The sequence below is a fragment of the Trachypithecus francoisi genome, unplaced genomic scaffold (genome assembly GCF_009764315.1).
Source record: "Trachypithecus francoisi isolate TF-2019V2 unplaced genomic scaffold, Tfra_2.0 Contig01461, whole genome shotgun sequence".
In the NCBI taxonomy this organism is placed as follows: Eukaryota; Metazoa; Chordata; class Mammalia; order Primates; family Cercopithecidae; genus Trachypithecus; species Trachypithecus francoisi.
In genome coordinates, this window is record NW_022681433.1 from 7232881 (window position 1) to 7254687 (window position 21807).

The 21807-nt window shown below is 38.5% G+C and overlaps 1 protein-coding gene across 3 annotated transcripts in view; it reads left to right on the plus strand.

Annotated features, from left to right (window-relative positions):
- DCLK1 (doublecortin like kinase 1) overlaps positions 1 to 21807 on the plus strand; it is a 359681-nt gene that overhangs the window by 3551 nt on the left and 334323 nt on the right. For all 3 annotated transcript variants that reach the window (XM_033235344.1, XM_033235370.1, XM_033235334.1), the window contains exons 2-3: positions 2066 to 2464; positions 17159 to 17505. In XM_033235344.1, coding sequence (XP_033091235.1) covers positions 2089 to 2464; positions 17159 to 17505 — 723 coding nt within the window. In that variant the 5' untranslated portion in view covers positions 2066 to 2088. The remainder of the gene's footprint in view (positions 1 to 2065; positions 2465 to 17158; positions 17506 to 21807) is intronic.

Below are 21807 nucleotides of genomic sequence, written 5' to 3' on the forward strand. Positions count from 1 at the left end.
GCTCCGCCTCCCGGGTTTACGCCATTCTCCTGCCTCAGCCTCCCGAGTAGCTGGGACTACAGGCGCCCGCCACCTCGCCCGGCTAGTTTTTGTATTTTTAGTAGAGACGGGGTTTCACCGTGTTAGCCAGGATGGTCTCGATCTCCTGACCTCGTGATCCGCCCGTCTCGGCCTCCCAAAGTGCTGGGATTACAGGCTTGAGCCACCGCGCCCGGCCGATATTCTATTTCAACATGCCTGAAATTTTGTCATTAAAATTTCTTTCCTTTGAATGCGTTGGTCTTTCCACTTTCTACATTGTTTTGTTAAAACACAGATTCCCCTGCAAGACTCCACAAACCTTTATCAACCAACCCCTTAGCAAGGATGAACTGGTGCCCCCAGGCAGCTTGCTGTGGGGACCAGGGGTTGCAGACGTACCTTTCAAAATGTCATGAGATGGAGATCAGGAAGAAAGCAGGGGCCTCTCTTGCCAGAAAGAAAAGATTCTATTCCTGTTAGCTCTTTAAGTGTCAGGGCCAGGAAGAGAAAAACAGATTTTATTAATAAAAAAATTAGTATTTATCGAATGTCAGACACTATGCTAAGAATTTCATGTGCATAAACTTATTTAATAGTTGATACTGACTATGAGGTAGGTACTGTTCTCATTCCCATTTTGTGGTTGAGGAAATCAAGGCTTAAAGTTTCTGAGCAAGTAGATTTTTTAAGCTTACACAGCTAGCATGGGGTCAGGTGTAAATCGACATCTTTAAGCTTCAATTTCTTCAATCACAAAGATAGAGAGCCTTAATGAAAGGAAGAACTAAGAAATGTACTTCCAAGCAACATTTTTTTCCTTTCTTGTTGTTCCTCTTCCTTCTCCTCCTCCTCTTCCTTTTTCTTCTTTTTTTAAACTCAACTTTTCTGAAGTACTAAATGTAAGTAAATGAAGGATAGTGAATTTGCTTTTAAAAATATTGAATGTGTGAATATGTTGGAAAATCTTCTCTAAGTTGGTCCAACCTACAGATTGATTTAATTTGCTCTCCATCTGGCCATGGGGTGCACAAACACTATGTAAAACTTTGACAATCTGACTGTTATGCTGCCTGCCCTCTCTTTCTGTCCCAGCCCACCATAGCTACTTATCTTTCACTGTATAATGATAGGAGATCTTATTTTCTTCCTGCTACCAGGATTAGCACTCTGCCCTGCAAGGAGCAGTGGGCTTTGGAGTCGGGGAAACCTGGAACAGAGTTGCTGGTACAAGCATTTCTCAATTGTATTCCTTGGAGCAATTTAGGAGAAATTTTTCTGCGCCTCAGTTTCTTCATTTGTAAGGAAACAAAATACTTTGGAAAGTTGTTGTGTCTACTGGGAGTAATATCTGTTTGAAGCGTGATGCTCCGTGGGCAACCTAGGAGCTGCTTCTAACAAATTTGTGGTCGATTAATAAGCTGTTTCTACTGGGGTCGGACCCTTCTGTTGAGAGCATGCAGAGGAGCCTGTGTTTATTTTGTAAGAATTCACATCCCTTTCTCTTTCTGTCCCACTTGATAACTCATATTAAATGTGTCATCAGTTAGAGCAATATTTCCACCCAGCTGTTCTGAAGCAGACGCTTCGAAATCATGATCTCAAAATAACATCATCCCAAAACTTTGGGAGGCCAAAGGAGTTGGCAGGCGGGGGAGGATCACTTGTGGCCAGGGATTTAAGAGCTGCCAGGACAATATAACAAGACCCTCATCACTACTACTAAAAACAAACAAACAAAGGAAATTAACCAGGTGTGGTGCAGGCACCTGTAACCTGTAGTAGTCCCAGCTACTCTGGGAAACTGATTCAGGAGGATCACTTTAGCCCAGGAGTGGGAGGCTTCAGCGAGTACTTCACTGAGTACCACCTCACTGCAGCCTGGGTGACAGCGGGACCCTGTCCCTAATTTTAAAAAAAGTATGTGTGTGTGTATATATATTATATATATATGTTGTAACAAATCATATATATATATATATATTATATATATATATATAAAACCTACATCAATATGTGTGTCTGCTTTTGTTTCTGGGGCTCGTAGGTACTACTTGAAGTCCATCCATCATGTCCTTCGGCAGAGACATGGAGCTGGAGCACTTCGACGAGCGGGATAAGGCGCAGAGATACAGCCGAGGGTCGCGGGTGAACGGCCTGCCGAGCCCAACTCACAGCGCCCACTGCAGCTTCTACCGCACCCGCACGCTGCAGACGCTCAGCTCCGAGAAGAAGGCCAAGAAAGTTCGTTTCTATCGAAACGGAGATCGATACTTCAAAGGGATTGTGTATGCCATCTCCCCAGACCGGTTCCGATCTTTCGAGGCCCTGCTGGCTGATTTGACCCGAACTCTGTCGGATAACGTGAATTTGCCCCAGGGAGTGAGAACAATCTACACCATTGATGGGCTCAAGAAGATTTCCAGCCTGGACCAACTGGTGGAAGGTGAGCGTTGTGAGATAACCCCCACGTGGCCCTACAGGTTCCAGGCTCAGATTTCCAGTGTTGTAGCCAATTCACATTTGCCCTCTGACAGTTGGCATTCAGCCTTATGGCTGCGATCCTTATAGTTTCTCACATATGAATGTGCTATTGTGTAGTGTAAAAAGGAAAAAAAAAATTAATGGTATTGTCAGGTAGCTTATAATAATTGGCCAAGGGAAAAAGTGCCTAATTCTACAGCATTCTGTATTTTCTTTCTCATACCCATGCTGCATTACTTTTAAAAGTCCATTTATCTCTTCAATCTCATAGTTTATATTCGTTTCTAAATGCAAATTAAACTTTTGCTATCACGATATCCGAAAGTACTTGAACTGAAAATGACAAATGGATCATGAAATTTTAGAGTTGAAAAGAACCTTAGAGTTGATAGCTATCAAACCCATTAATTTTATCTTTGGAGTCTGAGGACCAGAAAATTCAAATGACATGTGAGTGCTTACGTGGTAAGATAGTGATGACCCTGGACCAAAACTTAGGTTTTCTGACAACTCGTTCCACTGCGATGCTTCCTTTTGAGTTTAAAGGATTATTGTCTTTCTCTGATATTTGTGGATAGGCAGGGACTAATCTGTTCAGTTTAATTTTTAAAGTCCAATCTAGGTTAATCGTAATGATCTGTTTTAGACATTTAATGTGGAAATAGGACTGTTTGCATCCATAGATGCAGCCTGGGATCTTATGCAAGCAGAGAAAGTCACCGACTCTGGGCTATACTTGCCCCAGGACTGACCCAATTTCAACAGGGCATAAAGCCTGTCATTGTCTTAGAAATCATCGCCAATTAAAATGAGTTGGAGAAAAATGACTGGGATTAAATGTATACCAAGGTGCAAAAAAGGCTAGCAGATCCCCTTTGAAGAGTTGGTTTTTCTGAGATTGAGATCTCAAGACCCTGATGATGAATAAGTAGATGGTACAAAAGAACCTGGGAAAGGGAGGTCGGATGGAGTGTTGGAAGAGCTTGATTTCGCCTTGAGTTCACGTTTACTCCAGAACTATTTGTTCAGGCTGTGTAACTCAACTGGGTCCAGGAGGGGTGCCCTATAATCCCTCCCTCTCTTGTGCAGGTAGCAGGAAGCACCCGTTTTGCAGCCCGGTTGGAGATGGGGGCTGCTCTCCCCTGACCGCACACTGACAGAGCCCTCTTGTCCTGCTTTGTAACCAGTGTTTGTATGTGATTCAAGGCTGGGGGCTTCTCTCTTTTTGCTTCCTTTCATGCCTTGGCAAGAATGCCAGCCTAATCACAGTGTGACTGGCCTTGAGAGCGTGCAGAGGAGCCTGTGTTTATTTTGTGGGAATTCACATCCCTTTTCGGTGACTTGACATGCTGCCAACGTGCCTGTGGACTTGGCCTTTTTCCTTCTATTCAGAGGGTGGAACTTCCAGTAAATTAAAGGAGAAGAATGAATATGAAATTTTACTGTTTCGGCTTTAATTTCTGTGCCCTGTCCTTTGCATGACCTTGGGAAATCCAAGGTTAAATGAAACATTTGGTGATATAGTCCAGGGGATCTGGATCAAAGTCATATACAAAGTCAGGTGCATGACAGTCAACAAGCCATCCCTCTGAGGGCCGGTAGTACTGTAGGAAAAAGATGGCAAGATCTCAAAGCACATCCTAAGACAGCCGTGGTTTGACACCTCACTGTGTTCCAGAGTCACTTGTGTAGCATCTATGGGGATTGGGGTACTTCAATCAGTTTCCCACCCAGAAATGATCTTTACTTAGAAGTGGCCAGAGATACTCCAATGACTTCCATCCACCAAGGAGAGGATCTGGAAGGTGGTAGATGACAGTACTCCCTTCACATCTAGGGACCATCAAAGTTATGGCATGCTTGTCACCATCTTCTTTGTCTTTTACTGCAAAATAATGCTTGCTCTGAGGAACTGATGTCTTGACTGAAGGTAATAATGATAGCTCTCAGTCATTGAGCATGTGCCAGGCACTGGCCAAATCCTTGCATATATGAATACATTTAATTCTCACAATGATCCTAGGAGGTAGGAACTGTTATCCTTATACTAAGGTGAGAAAAGCAAGGTACAGTGTGGTTAAATGATCTGCTCAGACTCACAAAGAAAGAAATGGTAGAGTTAGGTTTTGAACCCAGGAAGGCTAGTGCCAAAGCTTGAGCTCAGAACTACCTATAAGATGTTGCATGCTATGAATTCAGCTCCTATAAAAAGCAATGTCATGTTTGCTTTAATTCAGTGGATTTTTTTGGTGATATAATGGAATGGTAGATATTTCAGTGTAAAGTTAACTACAAACCCTAAGTTGTTCCCATGGCTGTTAGTGACATTGAGGTGTTATTGTATTAGCTGCTTCTTGAAAACAAATGTTTTTAATCTTGACATAATTCCAGGAAAGAAAGATGCTGCTCCTGGAAACACTTTAATATTTCCATTTGCCCCAAAATACTTTTTCCCCTCAATCAATATGAAGTAACTGCCAACTGAATATTCTGATGTTTAAAAATGACTTTTTTGAAAACAAAATTCTCTGATTGAATGAATGGTAACTTTGGTACAGTTTTTGAGTTCACCATGTTGGCTGCATTTATTTTTTGAATTTTCATTTAAACAGATTTTTTTCTAATTCATAACACTGACAATTAGCATGCAGCTGCAGTTAGTGTTTAAATAGCTGGAAATTCATTTAGATTCGCCTCTTTGTCAATTACATTTTTTGCTTAGTCTGTTAAAATGCAAACCGTTGCTTCATTTTCATCATTAGGCTCATATCTCTCATTTACATACTAATTTTATGTAAACGTCAATGCATGTTATTAGCTTTTCATTTCCCCTTCCAATATGATGATGTTTGAGTTTTAAATTAAATTCTTTTAGTGGGTGCAGTGACAAGTGTATTGGACTTATAATTATTTACTTGCTCTTTCTCACTTGCTCTCCAACTAAAATTTCTGACTTACAATGATATTTGTGAGTTTCTTTATAACAGTCTTGTGGTCACTGTCACTGTTTTGTCTTTATCTATGGATTATTATGCCTAAGGGTGGTTTAAGCATGTTGGTAGAGCTAGCTGTATGTATTTAGCTGAGCCAAAATTACATAGTATGAATGTGTGTATCTATGATTGTGTGTCACCTATGCACATATGTATATACACACATATTCACATGCATACACCTAAGAGCACTCCAAAGGTGCTACTCTTGTTTGCTTTCAAAATGGCCTTAATATGTTATTTTTAAAAATCGTGATGCTTAATAAGGAAAGTTGAATTGAAGGCCTATTTCTGCAAGTGATTCATCTTGAGACTTGGCCTCATTTCCCCCAATTTTGCACCATCTGTATTCTACTGTAGGTATGTAAATGTTGTGAAGATAAAAGAAGGTGTGACATTTAAAGCCTTTGAACTCTGAGGAGAAAGATGTAATGTAAACCTGGAGCATTGATGGATTGACTGATTTGTTCTTCTTTTAACATCTTATGAAAGTGTACATGTGAGAGGGCCAGAACATTGTATTTAAACATTAAAATAAGAACTCAGTAGATATGTAATCTCAATACAAATAAGTGAATTTGTTCATCAGATCTGCACTATTAGAGATGAGTGCCTCTTCTTCTTTGGTTCTAATGCATGCCTTGGCTTTTCACGAACACTATATGGACATTGCCTGACTCTGGAGCTGTAGTTTCCATAAGGGCTTTTTCCAAGTTTCTATCATAATTCCCCTCTCAGGATTAAACCCATGCTTCACCCCGTAGTTAGGGAATCTCTTTCCTACCATAGCCTCTGGATTACCCATCTTTTCCTCTTCCCTAATAGAGCATCCTCTACTGTATTTCCCTATTTCACTGGCTTTCTCTATGTCTCTCCTTGCTATATTGAATTTTTTAAAATTAATTTTTGAATAGCTATAAAACCTGCTCTTCCTAAAATTCCTCAGAGGGGACCATTTTACTAGTTTCTTTTTCTTTTCTTTTTTCTTTCTTTCTTTCTTTCTTTTTTTTTTTTTAAAAAACAAAACAAAACAAACAAAAAACAAAAAAACAGGGTTTTGCCATGTTGCCCAGGCTGGTCTCAAACTCCTGGGCTCAAGCCATCCACCCACCTCAGCCTCCCAAAATGCTGGGATTTCAGGCGTGAGACACTGCGCCCAGCCTACTAGTTTCTTGAGTATCCTCTCAGAGATACCAGTGCATGTGAAGGACACATATACAGCAATGCCCCCTTATCCTGGAAGGAAATACATTCTAAGACCCCCCCAGTGGTTGCTTGAAACTGCAAATAGTACTGAACCCTGTATAAACTATGCTTTTTTCCTATGAGTACATACCTATGATGAAGGTGTGTATATGATGCAAGGTATATGATAAAGTTTAATTTACAAATTAGGCATGGCAAGAGATTCACAACAATAACAAATAATAAACTGGAACAGTTACAACAATATACTGCAATAAAAGTTATGTGAATGTGGTGTCTCTCTCAAGACATCCTTTTGTACTGTGCTTGCCCTTCTTGTGATAAAGATGGAAGAAGCAAGATGGGGTGAGAGTTCATCAGACTACTCATAACTGCAGGTAGTTTACAACTCATGAATTGTTTGTTTCTGGGTTTTTTCATGTAATATTTTTGGACCTCGGTTGACTGCAGGTAACTGAAACCATGGATAAGGTGGGGCAGTACTGTCATTTGCCCAGAAGGTAACTTTCTATGCCCACAGTTCTGCAGCTTGCTTTGTGTACTTAACAATATATCCTGAAGACCTTTCCATATCGGCACATCCAAAACTACTGTGTTCTTTTATTTATTTATTTATTTTTGAGACGGAGTCTCGCTCCCTCACCGAGGCTGGAGTGCTGTGGCCGGATCTCAGCTCACTGCAAGCTCCGCCTCCCGGGTCCACGCCATTCTCCTGCCTCAGCCTCCCGGATAGCTGGGACTACAGGCGCCGCCACCTCGCCCGGCTAGTTTTTTGTATTTTTTAGTAGAGACGGGGTTTCACCGTGTTAGCCAGGATGGTCTCGATCTCCTGACCTCGTGATCCGCCCGTCTCGGCCTCCCAAAGTGCTGGGATTACAGGCTTGAGCCACCGCGCCCGGCCTGTGTTCTTTTATTGACTTCATAGTACTCCTTTATACAAAGGTACCATCATTTATTTAACTAGTCTTTTATCAATGTGCTTTTAGGTTTTGTCCAATTCTTTGTTAGTACAGACAGTTTTGTGATGAGTATTCTTGGATAGATGTTTTCCACTCATGTAGGAGAATATCTTTAGGATAAATTCCTAGAAGTAATATTGTTGGGTGGAAAGGTACAAACGTTAACGTTTTAAGCACTATTTGCAAAATTCCCCTGCATAAAAGTGGTTTCAGTTTACACACCAACCAGTTATGTATGAGTGACTGTTTCTCTACCCTCAACAAGATGTTTTAAAATCAGATGTTTTCCCATTAACTAACCCATTAACAAAAGAAAACTATATGTCTTCTCATAGTTTTAATTTTCATCTTTTCATATGTTTAAATGGCATTTGTATTTCATTTTCTGTGCATTGTCTCTCGATCATTTGTGATCATTTTCCTGTCAGGTTAGGGTCTTTTTTATTAACTTTTAGGATGTTTTTTCTTTTAAATATATTAACTCTTCGTAATAGTGATTGAGAGGGCAGTCATGTGCCATTTAATAATGTAGATATGTTCTGAGAAATGTGTTGTTAGGCAATTTTGCCATTGTGGGAACATCATAGAGTGTACTTACACAAACCTGGATGGTGTAGCCTACTCCACACCTAGGCTATATGGTATAGCCTATTGTTCCTAGACTACAAACCTGTACAGCTTGTTACTGTACTAAATACTATAGACAATTATAACACAATGGTATTTGTGTATCTAAACATATCTAGACGTAGAAAAGGTACAATAAAAATATGGTGTTATAATCTTATGGGACCATTGTCATATATGTAGTCTGTCATTGAACAAAATGTTGTGGCATATGACTCTATTTTTTCCAGATTTCTCTTTAGTGACTTCATTTATTGTGTTTTTTGCCATGTAGATGTACAAAACAATTATATAATCAAATGTAGTATTATTATTTATATATAGCTTGATTTTCATGTCTCTTGGGTCCTTTGTATAATGAGATCATAAAGCCATTTTTCCTCATTTTCTTGTGGTATTTTTATGTTTTCACTTAAAAAATATTTTAATGGAAGTCATATTGTTATAATACGTGAGATAGGGATTCAGTTCAACATTTTTTTCCAGGCTATTTGCTTCATTTCTTTAGCATTATATTTTCAGATTAATTTGGTCTTACAGAAGTGTCACTGAGATAGGAAGTTCCTGTTTACCCTTCACCCATCTTCCCATAATGGAACAGCACACACAATCATGGTACAATGAACAAAACTAAGAAGTTAACTTTGGTACAATACAGTAGCTGAACTACAGGCTTCATCTGGTGTTCATTCGTTTCCCCACTGATGTCCCTTTTTATTCCAGAATGACACACTGCATTTAGTTGTGGTGTCTGCTTCATCTCTTTGAAGCTATGACGTTTCTTCAGTCTTTTCTTATCTTTAATGACCTTGACAGTTTTGAAGAATACCAGTCAGTTATCTTGTAGAATGTCCCACGGTTTGGGTTTGTCTGATGATTAGATTGATGTTATGCACAGAAGTCCTGTTTTGTCCTCAGTACATCATTTCAGGGGGTACATGATGTTGTTATGTCTTGTTGGTTACCTGTGATCATTTGGTGAAGGCAGTGTCTGTCAGGTATAGTCACTCTAAAGTTATAATTTTCCCCTTTGTAACTAATATTTGGGAAGAAACTTTGATGCTCTATAAATACCTTGTTTCTCCTTAAGCTTTTGCCCATGAATTTTGGCATTTATTGGTGGATCTTTCCTATAGCAGTTATTACTATTTTGTTCTAATGGTGATTTTCTTTTCCCTCCTTACTTGCCAAATTTCTAAACATTACTGTCCTCCATTTTCCTGTCTTTGGATCATCTACGGTGATCTCATCAACTGACATTATTTTAATCACTCTTTTAAGGCCTATTATTCCCAAATCAGATCTTTCTTCTGCCCTCCAACTACCTTGATATATGTAAGTGATTCTCTTCCTTAGTTCTTTCAAACTCAACATGTATAATTGTGGACTCATTCTTTTCCATTTTCCAGAATTCATTCTTTCTCTCATATTCCAGCTCTTATTAAATAGTGTTACCACCTGCTAGGGTCCTAATGTTTGGAACCCCCTCAAAATTCATATATGAAGGTATTAAGGGGTAGGGCTTTTGGTAGGTGATTAGTTCACGAGGCTGGAGCTTTTTTGAATGGGATTCATTGCTTTATGAAAGAGGCCACCACAAATTGCCTTGCCCCTTCAACCCTGTGAAGATACAATAAAAAGGCACCATCTGTGAGGAAGTGGGGCCCTCACCAAACACTAAATCTGCCTGTGTCTTGATCTTGGACTTCCCAGCCTCCAGAACAGTAAGAAATAAATGTGTGTTGTTTATAAGCCTCCAGTTGACGGTCTTTTGTTATAGCAGCCAAAGGACCAGGACACCACATAACTTAACGTCAACCTTAACTTCTCTCTCTCTTAATCCCTCAAATCCAAGCTATCATCAAATTTTGTTGATTCTGCTTAAGACATTTCTCCAACTTGTTCTCTCTTCTCCATCACCTATTTCTGCTTGCTGGAAATCTCCAACTGATTGGCTTCTAGGAACTTCAAATTTAATATGTGTACAGTCAACTTAATTTCCTTCTTTACTGCCTAGTCCAAACCTGTTCCTCTTCTGATTATACCTATTGTGGTGTATGGGAAGTAGGCCCAAAGAGAATTTTCAGTGTCCTCACTTCAGAGTCTTTGTTGCCTTGTATTTCCTCAGAACCCATATCCAGTCAATTGCCAATTCTGGCTGGTTGTATCTGCTAAATACTCCTCATGGCATCCACTCCTCTGTCCCTAGTATAGATACGTAACATTCAGTTCACCTCCTCTCGTAGTCAGCTGTAATGACTTTCTAGGTGATATCTCCCCGTGTTCACTTCAGCCCCTCATTCACACTGCAGCCAGTGTAACCTGTCTATCATCCAGGGCTGATCACTTGTAAAACTCTGACCTTGTTGCCTGATGTGGTTTTATCTAACTCATCTGTCTATGGAACCATTTTTATTTCATTTTTTTTTGAGAAAATGTATTAGTATATATCACAGCATATCCCTTTCTGTACTGTGCGACAGAGCATATTATTATTTTATTTTTCTCTGGAATGCTCTCCTCTCTCTTTTTTGTCAATGGTAATCTTACCCTTACTTCCAAGGCCAGTGTGAATTCTATTTCCCTTTCATTGATAGCCCAGTGGGAAGTGGGAAGTGACTTCTTTCTCCTCTGAGTTAGGATGGCCTACACTACTTACTTAGCAATGACCACGTACTGCCTTGTGGCGGAATCTTTTCATAGACACGTCTTGCTTTCTAACCTACTTGAAGACAGGCTCCTGACTTAGGTTTCTTTCCATTCCCAGAGTGGCTAAGTTAGGTCTTGCGCCTATGATTCAGGATTTAGGAGGTTGTTTTTAATTTTTAGGTTTCATTGTTAATGCTGTATGTGCCTGTCACAGTTTTGTTATTTGTTGTTCTGTTATTAGGCAAAATTTTTAGCAATGAGATTATGGGTATAAACATTTTCATGGCTCCAAGTAGTTTTCCATGTTGCTTTTTTAAAATGATTATTACCAATTTAATGTCTGTAATGGTGTTTCCTATTTATACTTTATTTTGTGTTTATCGTTTGTCATATATTTTAGCACCTTGTATTATTTTGTTGCTGCAACCTCAATACCACTTATTTTCATTATTCTTTTGTTGCAATTATAATAGGTACAAGAGTACATCTTAAAACTGCTTTAACCTGCTTTAACCTTGCATTTCTTGGCTTACTATTTGAGCACCTTCCATGTGTTTTCCATATATTCTTTGTTTTGTTTTTCTCCTTTGCCATCTATTTTTGTACCTTGTATTTTTGTAAATTATAATAAGCCATGTTTATTATCATAAGAAATAAGAAAAAGAGTGTCTACTTTTCAACTTCAAAAAGTTTAGATCTCTCATGTTTTTTTCCTTAATGTTTTTCTGTTGCTTCGGATTTGAGAAGGTGACATGTCCACAGGTCTGACATACACATTCAAATTCATTTTCTATCAGCTTACTTTTATGTTCTATTGTGTTACGGAAGACTTCTGGGACACAATGACCCATAAGCGCCTTTGGGAAATCTTTTTTCTTGCCTTTAATAGCTCGATGAAAATCATCCTAAGCCAGTGACTTCCAGGTAGATTATGAAATGTTGCTGCGCGTATCTGAGTTGCCTCATAAAATGTAATATCCAGAAGGCACTTTATGATATTCTATTCTATAAACAATATTTCATGGAATTTAATTCAGTTCGGTTGCAGAGGTTTCAATACATATTTGAGTTTTTTTCTAGATTTTGCCATAACTCACAATAATGAAATTTAATTGCCAAGGTTTTTAATCAGAAAGTTTATCCTCTGGAAAAAATGAAATATATTACAGATATCCTTAAGATACTTTTGACTATGCCACATATTGATCTTACAGGAAGCCTAGAGGAGGTGACAACCAGCTCTAGTAATGTGAAGGATGGAGATGAGGGCATTTTCAGACTGAAGTTAAGTAATATCAGAACTGGAATTTACAAGCTACCACTCTTAGCCAGTGAAAAAACTCCCACAATAAGAGGCAAATTTGTAGAATCCTCTAACAGAGTCTCGTGGAGGAGCACTTTCATAGCTAACACACTGCAGGCCCAGTCACCCAGGGAACTGGTACCACATTATCAGTTTTCAGTAGTGCCTAAGGAAGTCATTTTAAGTGGAAATATTCTAATTTTGTAATGGAAGCTAATGGCAAAGTAGAATTAACTTCACAGATTTTTAAAATAATAAATCTTATTAGAGGAAATGTATTGTTATGCTTTGAAGAATAATGGCAAGTATGATCATTTAAAAATACAGGCCAGGTGTCGTGGCTCATGCCTGTAATCCCAGCACTTTGGGAGGCGGAGGTGGGTGGATCACTTGAGACCAGGAATTTGAGGCCAGGAGTGTCAACGTGATGAAATCCTGTCTCTACTAAAAATATAAAAATTCACGGGCCAGGTGCGGTGGCTCAAGCCTGTAATCCCAGCACTTTGGGAGGCCCAGACGGGCGGATCACAAGGTCAAGAGATCGAGACTATCCTGGCGAACACAGTGAAACCCTGTCTCTACTAAAAATACAAAAAACTAGCCTGGTGAGGTGGCGGGCGCCTGTAGTCCCAGCTACTTGGGAGGCTGAGGCAGGAGAATGGCGGGAACCCGGGAGGCGGAGCTTGCAGTGAGCTGAGATCCGGCCACTGCACTCCAGCCTGGGCGACAGAGCAAGACTCCGCCTCAAAAAAAAAAAAAAAAAAAAAAATTCACTGGGCGTGTTTGTGCATGCCTGTAATCCCAGCTACTCAGGAGGCTGAGGCAGGAGAATTGCTTGGACTCAGGAGGCAGAGGTTGCAGTGAGCTGAGATCACACTACGGCACTCCAGCCTGGGTGACAGAGTGAGACTCTGTCTCACAAAAATGAAAAACAAAACATAAAAATAAAAATACGTAGATGATTTTTTAAACAAGGATTCTTCAGTATCTTAAAAATAATCTATTATTCTTACTTAGATATTATTTTACCCTCCAACTTTCTGAAAATACTGAAATCTTTCAGGAAAGAAATTACCATATTCTGATATTTTAGTATCAGTTGGATCCAAACATAATTTCATGCTTTATTTCCTTACCTTTTTAAAAAACTGTCATTTTCTTTATCTCTTTCTACTTAAAAACAAAGATTAGTTTTTGGCCTTCATAAATGCTACAACAAAATTCAGGCAGACGCTGCTTCAGCAGTTCTTGCTATTTGTTGGGGTGTCTTAGATCCCAGAGTATTAAATTTCAAGTGAAGAATCAGTCTTATCATAGAATCTTTAGGGCTTGAACAAACTGAAAAAAAAAAAAATGGTTGTATGACAACCAACCAAAAAATCATGATGTTTTGTAATTTCCGGTACCATTTCTAAGAGTTTTGCAATCATGCCATCCTTGTTCAAGTTCACCTGTAGGAAGTAATGCAAAGCTTCCAAACCTAATTTTGAGCTATTTTGTTGAAAAATACCTTGTTTTTTTTGTTTGTTTGCTTTAGATAAATTCACTTTTATTTCACTGTTGCAGTGAAAGTTATACCAAAAGACTTTGGCATGTGGGGTGGCTTAGTGTATGTAAGAGGAAGTATACTACAGTAATTATAAACATACTTTATTATGTTACTTTGTTTGTTTGTTTGTTTTTTAAATAAAGAGAGATGGGATCTCGCTCTGTTGCCCAGGTTGGAGTGCAGTAGCACAATCATGGCTCACTGCAGCCTCATCCACCCAGGCTCAAGCGATACTCCCACCTCAGGCCCACAAGTAGCTGGGACTACATGTGTGAGCCACCATGTTTGGCCCTGTCTTGTTATTTTTGAATGGCACTTAGCACACATACCTCATGTCAATACTTGAATGCTCTCTAAAAATGATTATTTAAACAAGATTATAACCTATCTCTTAAATCTCAGTCTCACTAAGGAAGAGACTGAACACTGGATATCCAGAGCTATTTGACCAAATCAAAACTATGTTTTCTTCATTCAGAACAATCATATTTGTTAATTTATAATAATCGATGATAATTAGCTCATGAATTGAAAAGCTATTTTTTACAAAATCAGAAAATACAACCAAGTTTAATTTAACTATATTAAGGCAGGAACCACATCTCTTGTGGCAGAGAGAAGTTCAGTATTACGATTACAGTAAAAATAGTTAAAACATGGATTCAAATAGATTTAATGGAAATTTCTTTGCATGATAAAATGGAAATTCACTAGCATAAGGAAATCAATGGAAATTTATTAGCATAAGGAAATCCATCTGGGCCTTTCCTGAATTCCTGAATACTGTCGCAGACTCTGAATGACTGTGGTGTGTGATCTTGGATTTGGTGGCAGCACCTTCTCCTTCCTTTAGCTGTTGCTTTCCTGTTAGCACAGTATCATCTGTTACTGAAGTCTCACATCCTTCTCTAAGATTCTCATTCCAGTCTTTAAATCTGATTATCCGGCAGAGGAGTCTCACATTTACAGCACAGATTAAATACATATTTCTTCTGATCATTGTTGCTTGAACCAAACCAGCAATGCCTTCTCAGTGTCACTGGAGAACTTTCTTATGCTTTTAAACATTTTCAGGGTGCTTTATCTACAAGATATTTTTTTAAAGTGTTTATTTTCTCTTTTTTTTTTTTTTTTTTTTTTTGAGACGGAGTCTCGCTCTGTCGCCCAGGCTGGAGTGCAGTGGCCGGATCTCAGCTCACTGCAAGCTCCGCCTCCCGGGTTTACGCCATTCTCCTGCCTCAGCCTCCCGAGTAGCTGGGACTACAGGCGCCCGCCACCTCGCCCGGCTAGTTTTTTTTTTTTTGTATTTTTTTAGTAGAGACGGGGTTTCACCGTGTTAGTCAGGATGGTCTCGATCTCCTGACCTCGTGATCCGCCCGTCTCGGCCTCCCAAAGTGCTGGTATTTTCTCTTTTAACAAACTCATTCCATGTTGCTATGTTCTTTAAAGCTGCTCCCTCTTCTAATACATTTTTAAAATTTTTGTTGAAATGTATTCTCTATATCTTTGTTTTGCTTTTAGTTATTAGCTTAGTATATAAACTTAAAAATGATCAGGCAATTGTATATCTTCAATTAGCACAGAATTCTGACAAAGGCTAGCTTTACCAGCTCAATTACATGCTGTGTGTCTCACTGGGGAATGTTGGGGGCATTCTCACACTGACATGGACCCAACGTGGTGTCCACTGGTAACTGTTCAATATAAGACCTGCTTACTGATTTCTAGTAATTTTGTTTTTGAATTTTTCTTTCAGGCTTACTGCACGATTAGGGTAATATAGCCTCAGGTCACTTTCACTTACATAGCAAGTTTGCATCTGAGATCACTTTGATCTCTATCTTCCAATTTGATTTTCATAAAAACCTAATGAGGTTTTATTTTATAGATAAATAAACCACCACCCAGAAATCTGAGGGACTTGTCCAAAGTCACATGCTTGGAGAGGCCAGGTTTTGAGCCCGAATTTCCAATTCTGTCTTCCCACTATCATGTTCAGGTCATCTCCATGAAACCTCCAAAAACACTGCTGTTTCTGTAGTACCCAAATATGCCTTTCTCAGAATTTAAGTAAATATCAAAAATCCATATATGTTTTTGGTATTTACTGAAATCCTGAGAAAGGCATAGCTGAGACAAGTCATGATATGCCAGGTGACTAGAAAGGGGGTTGGTTAAACTTGTGCTATTCATACAACTTCTAGTGAGGCATAATGTGTCTGTATACACATTATAGGATATTTTAAGAACATCTGCAAAACAAGTGTTCAATGACATGTATAACTGTTCTTTTTAACTTTTGAAGGTCTGCTTCAGTTATTTTTATGTGATTCCTTGTTCTTTGGTCTTGGATGTTTGCATTGTTAATTTAAAAATAATACAAGGACTTAGATAAAAGTCAATGGACTGTGTTAGATTAGGCCTAGGTCATTTTACCTGCAATTATGAAGGCCTTTCAGCATTTTTACCTATTCCTAGTTACAAAACTTATTAACACAGAAAAAAGCCGTTACAAAATCTTTAATTTCAAAGGGCTTTGACCTAACTTTATGAAATATGTATTTAGAATTCGTCATTTTACAATTTGTTGTCTCTCGGTTCATGTTTTTCTTTTTTGTGTGTGTGATCTACATCTACTTAATAGTCTGATTATTTTCATTAAAAAATTTCCTGCTAAGGTGTCATTATTAATAAAAATTTATTTATATTTATTTTAGAGCCCATTTTTGAAGCTATAGTTTGTATGTTGAACACTTCTAAAACCTTTTACTTACGGACAAGTATGAATTGACTTTACAGTGTGTGTGGATCACTGTGATTGGCACTATGTAGATGAGAGAAAGGAAGGGTGATTATTTGCTTGCTTTTGGAACTTTACTGGGCTTTACAAAATCTTTAGCATTGCCTCTCATCAAATTCATAAATTATATGACTATTTTTAGATGCTGTATTCTGATTCATTCTTAGTGTTTAAATTATCTCTGGTAGCAAATGTAGGTACTTCCGATTTTGAAGTTTTCTGCAAATTTAAATATCTCTAATTCCCAAAGAATATTTTCTATTTTAAATTCACTTTCACACTTCTCTAAGGTCTTTTCAAGCGGATCAGCATTCCTATCACCAACCTCAAGATGAAGAAATGGAGGAATAATGTTTTGTTTTGTTTTTCCAGGATGTGGATCTGTTACCGACAGTGCCAGACTAGCAATCAGAAATCTTTCTTCATCCCTGATGATTAATCATACTTCCATTGTTTGAAAAGTCAGGGCTAGCTCTTGCCCCTAAGCAGAAAAGGCAAAAGAGAGGATAAGTAGGAAAAAGAAATGGGTATATTTTAGTTTAAATTTAAATATATTTATCTCTTCCTTAGGAGAGAGTTATGTATGTGGCTCAATAGAGCCCTTCAAGAAACTGGAGTACACCAAGAACGTGAACCCCAACTGGTCAGTGAATGTCAAGACCACCTCGGCTTCTCGGGCGGTGTCTTCACTGGCCACTGCCAAAGGGAGTCCTTCCGAGGTGCGAGAGAATAAGGATTTCATTCGGCCCAAGCTGGTCACCATCATCAGAAGTGGTGTGAAGCCGCGGAAAGCTGTCAGGATTCTGCTGAACAAGAAAACGGCTCATTCCTTTGAGCAGGTCCTCACTGATATCACTGATGCCATCAAGCTGGACTCGGGAGTGGTGAAACGCCTGTACACATTGGATGGGAAACAGGTAAGAGACATATTGTGACGTGACTTTGCCTTTGAGGCAAGAACCAGGGAGTTGGAGGGTGTACGTGGTTAAAGCATACATTTTGCTCAAGTTGTTAAAAGACCTGGGTGACTTAATCAACAAATATGTACTTGCTGGCCCTAGAACAGTCAGAAGTTTGAGTTGAACAGGATTATTCTTAGGAATAAAGTAAGAAAAAAAATACATATCTTTGAAGATTAAATAATTACTCAGGGATTTCTACTTTTTCATTTATTATTTGCTTAACATAATGGTTCTTTTCTGTCATCTGTTTTCAGTTTTCTCTTAGGTCTTATAGCCTTAAGGATGACTGAGGTATGGAAGTAAACTGTGATCAGTAGGGACAATTCTAACTTATTTCTTTGACCTAAATATTTTATGATTTTAAGTCTTTGTAGTGTTCGTTCACTGGTGAGATATACTTACATTTTATAGATTTTAAAATATGTATCTAAGAAATGACATATTTCCGTCTGGATAGCTTTAAAGTCATATTTCTAGAATAGTATTTATCTTGTATCTTTCAGTGTTAACATAAAAGGGAGGTTTTTTAGCTACAGAATGAACATCAGTTGACTTGGATGAGTGATCATTTTAATGTGAGTTGGTCAGATGAATCCAAAGGAAGCATTCATTACCTTTTGTTGTCTTGGCTGGATTATTTTTGTAAAGGTTTGGCAGAACCTTGATGGTGAGTTGAATTTAAAAAAACATTGATTATATGTACAGCATGATTTACTAGTTATTCAGAGTTTACCAGATCACATTTTTGAGCACACTATCTTTGATGGAAGTTTAGTTTTTAATGTGGTGCTATCAAAATGCTTTAAAAATTTTTTTTTGAGGGATAATTTGAATGATTTATATGTATAGAAAATACTAAAATTAAAATGATTCATGAATTAAAAAACTGATCTTATTAAATAGAAGACTCCTCCAAGTTCTTAAAGGGTAGCACATTCAAACTTTCTGAATTAGAAATAGATGCTAATCCTAGAAAGAGTATTAGTCATGAAAGAATACTTCCCTTAGGGATTCATTCAGATGCTCTAAATTATAAAATTCATTAGGAAAGAAGGAATATGTGCCAGTTGTTCATTTGTATTTACCATCTTTTGCTTGTCTGATAACCCTTGCCCTAAGTATCATGAGGATAAGGATTCTAATGGATGAGATTCTCTACTGAATGAGATCTAGTCTTCTAGATTTAAGAGTCTGTAGCCTAAATGTCATCAATCTATCAATGACCAGAAAGTTCATGCTGGCTTGTGAGTTATAGTAGCAATAAGATGGCAAATTTCACCTTTACACATTTAAACCCTTCACTGGCTCCATTTCTAATGAGTTATTCAAACATCTTGTAGTTCTGAATTTTCACATATTGAATTTTCTCAAGATGGGAGTTCATCTATTTTCATAAATATATACTTATTCAAGTAAATATTTGTATAAAGTGTCTCATTAAGCAAAGAATACATATGGATAAATGTTCCCTCTCCCTGCCTCACTTCAGAATTTTGGTAGCTCCAAATTGCTACTCTGAATCTAAAAATCAGCTTTAATGACTTTAGCTAAAATTTGCCATCAGCTGATTATTTAATTTTGTTTATTTCAGGATCCCTAGAATCCCTAGAATAGGTATGATGTTCTCAATTGTTTTCTTCCTTACTGAATTTGTCTAGTATCAGTATTTGATAACGGCTAGTTTGCTGTGGTTTACATGTAAATAACCCGAAGTCATGGGAAGGAATCCCAGGTTTAATGTCAAAAGACCAGGATTCAAGTCTTGGCTCAGTCATAGATTCCTTATGTTTTTAGCAAAACACTTAACTGAACCTCATTATCCTCATCAGTGAAACACAGATAAAATGATTACCTGTATTTTATAGAGTGCTTGTGTGTCAACTATGATGATATATGCGATAGCAATTTGGATATATAACGATGATAGCTTTACTAAGCATTGTTCTAAGTGCTTTGCATATATTAGCATGTTTAATCCTCATAACAACTTGCTTATTATCCCCATTTAACAGATTAGAACACTAAGGCACAGAACTTGTTAAAAACATGCCCAAGACCACACAGCTATGATTTAAACTGGTCTTGCTCCAGAGCTTGTGCTGGTAACTACTGTACCACTTTAGATTATGTTAAAGCACCAAACTGACGCAAATATATTGAGAAAGAATTGTTAAGGGAGTCATCTGTCCAAGGAATATCATCTGAAATATTTCTGCTCTGTCCTTTTTTTCCTGCAGTCATTCTGCTGACTGTTGTGCTCAACTGTTGTTTGTCAAGCATTCAGTTTGCTGCTATGGCATTTCCCCTAGTGTTGGCATGTTCTCTTCATAGCAGGACCAGTGGAAAGCTGCAGAGGAATTGGATGATTAAGTGGAAAGAACATAAAGACTTATTCCTTGGGTTCCCGGTGGGAACAAAGATGCTTCCTCATGGACCCCAGGAGTCTTTGGAATCATTTTGGCTCAAAAGAGAAATCTGTCTCATAAGCAGTTTGTTAGAATAGAATTTTTGACAACACTGGCAGAGACTGAGGCTTGATAATCCTCTGAGAATAAACCACTTTCCTCCATGTTATCCTATGGAACGATGCTTGGCCATAATGGGGTGGCACCTGCACTGCTACCATCTTGACCTGCCTGTGGTGACATCAGGGTAGGGTCCTTATGCTGCCAACAAGATGTCACCCTAAGATGACTTGTCCCACCTTTTTAAAAAATAGTTTAACTGAACCCTCACGTCAGCTCCATTAACAATATGGGAATTCCAATGCCTAGTAAAGAATTTCATGTTTTTGGATTGAGGAAGTAGAATTGTTTAAAAAAATGAATTGCTTGAGTGCTTTGAGTAAATGGGTAGAGAGGAAGATGGTTTTGTAGATTGCCTTAGGGCAGCCTGCAGGTGTATCCATGGCATGAAAACTGTTGACGCTGGGATTTTGGACAATGGAACCATGAAAGCCGGAGCCTGCTGTTTAATCTGTTACCCAGAGGAGACGGACACTGGAGGGAATAGACCACATGCCGTTCTCTCTTGTTTCTACCCCCACTCCTTGCTCCATTGCCTCTTGGGATTGTGTTAGCCCTAAGTGAGGAGTTCATCGAACAGTACTTTTCTTGATGTTTTTAGACTGAGATAAGGAAATGAACGTTTTGGAAATGCTGCACAATCTAGAAAAGATTTTGCAGGAAGCTACAATTGGCCAAGATGACTGTTGTGGTTCATAAGCAGCCTGTGTGTGAGCAAACCCTTTCTAATAATTTCAGCTCCATTCTTTATTCAGGGGCACCGAAGCTTCAGTAAATGGTTGCCCCAACCTTCCTTGTCTTCCTTGCAACTTTCAGGGTGACTGCTCACCAGGTCATCAGTCGTTTTGCTGGCATGGCTGGGAGTTCAAGGAAGCACTTACCATGCCTTAATTTCAGTGATGCTTTATTTTTTTTTTAATCTGGGCCTTGGTTAGAGACCTCCAAAGAAGAAAAAGGGACATTTTCTAGCTGACAGTTAAAATCATGTCCCCTGAACCCATGTCCAAGGGGAGGATTTGCGGGATCTGAGAGTCTGAGAGTCTCTTCCTCTTGCCCAAGCCCAAGCTCTGGATGTTGGAACTTTGCTGTGGGTTATTCACTTAACCTGCCAAGCAGTTCCTCCCAGAGGACATTTGGAATATAATTGTTTTTTAAGTGCTTAAAATAAGCCTAAAAGTTACCAGATTTGCTACAAAGATACCCTTGCATCTCTCCTGACTCCTTTTATGGAAAAGCAAATCTGGCTTTCTTGAGCTGCTTAATCTGTGGTTCTTGAATCCTTCCTCAGAAACATAGAACAGCTAGTGCCTAACTAGGTGATTTACACTATAAAGAACATAGGGCACTTCCCAATGATTCCCTTCCCACTGAAATATAGCAGTGACAAACTAGATAGCTCTTTAAGTAGAAAACAAATGCACATCCCTATCTTATCTACTTTTCAACATCAAAGATCTGTACAACATTGCAGCACGCTTTAGTGAAGAGAAAAAAACCCAGGGATGTTATATTTTTATCTTACAGACATTTCACATAGGCCATGGACTTTATAAAATCTACCCCTGCTAGCATGCTAGAGTGAGCAAACCATGTATTGTTTTCCCAATATGGGAAACATTAGGAATTACTCAGCTGAAGTAAGGGTAGTCATAAACTGATTTAGATGGTAAACCATGAGAAAGCATCATAACTGCCATTTTGAGGACATCTCAGTAGCTGTTGATAAATTAAT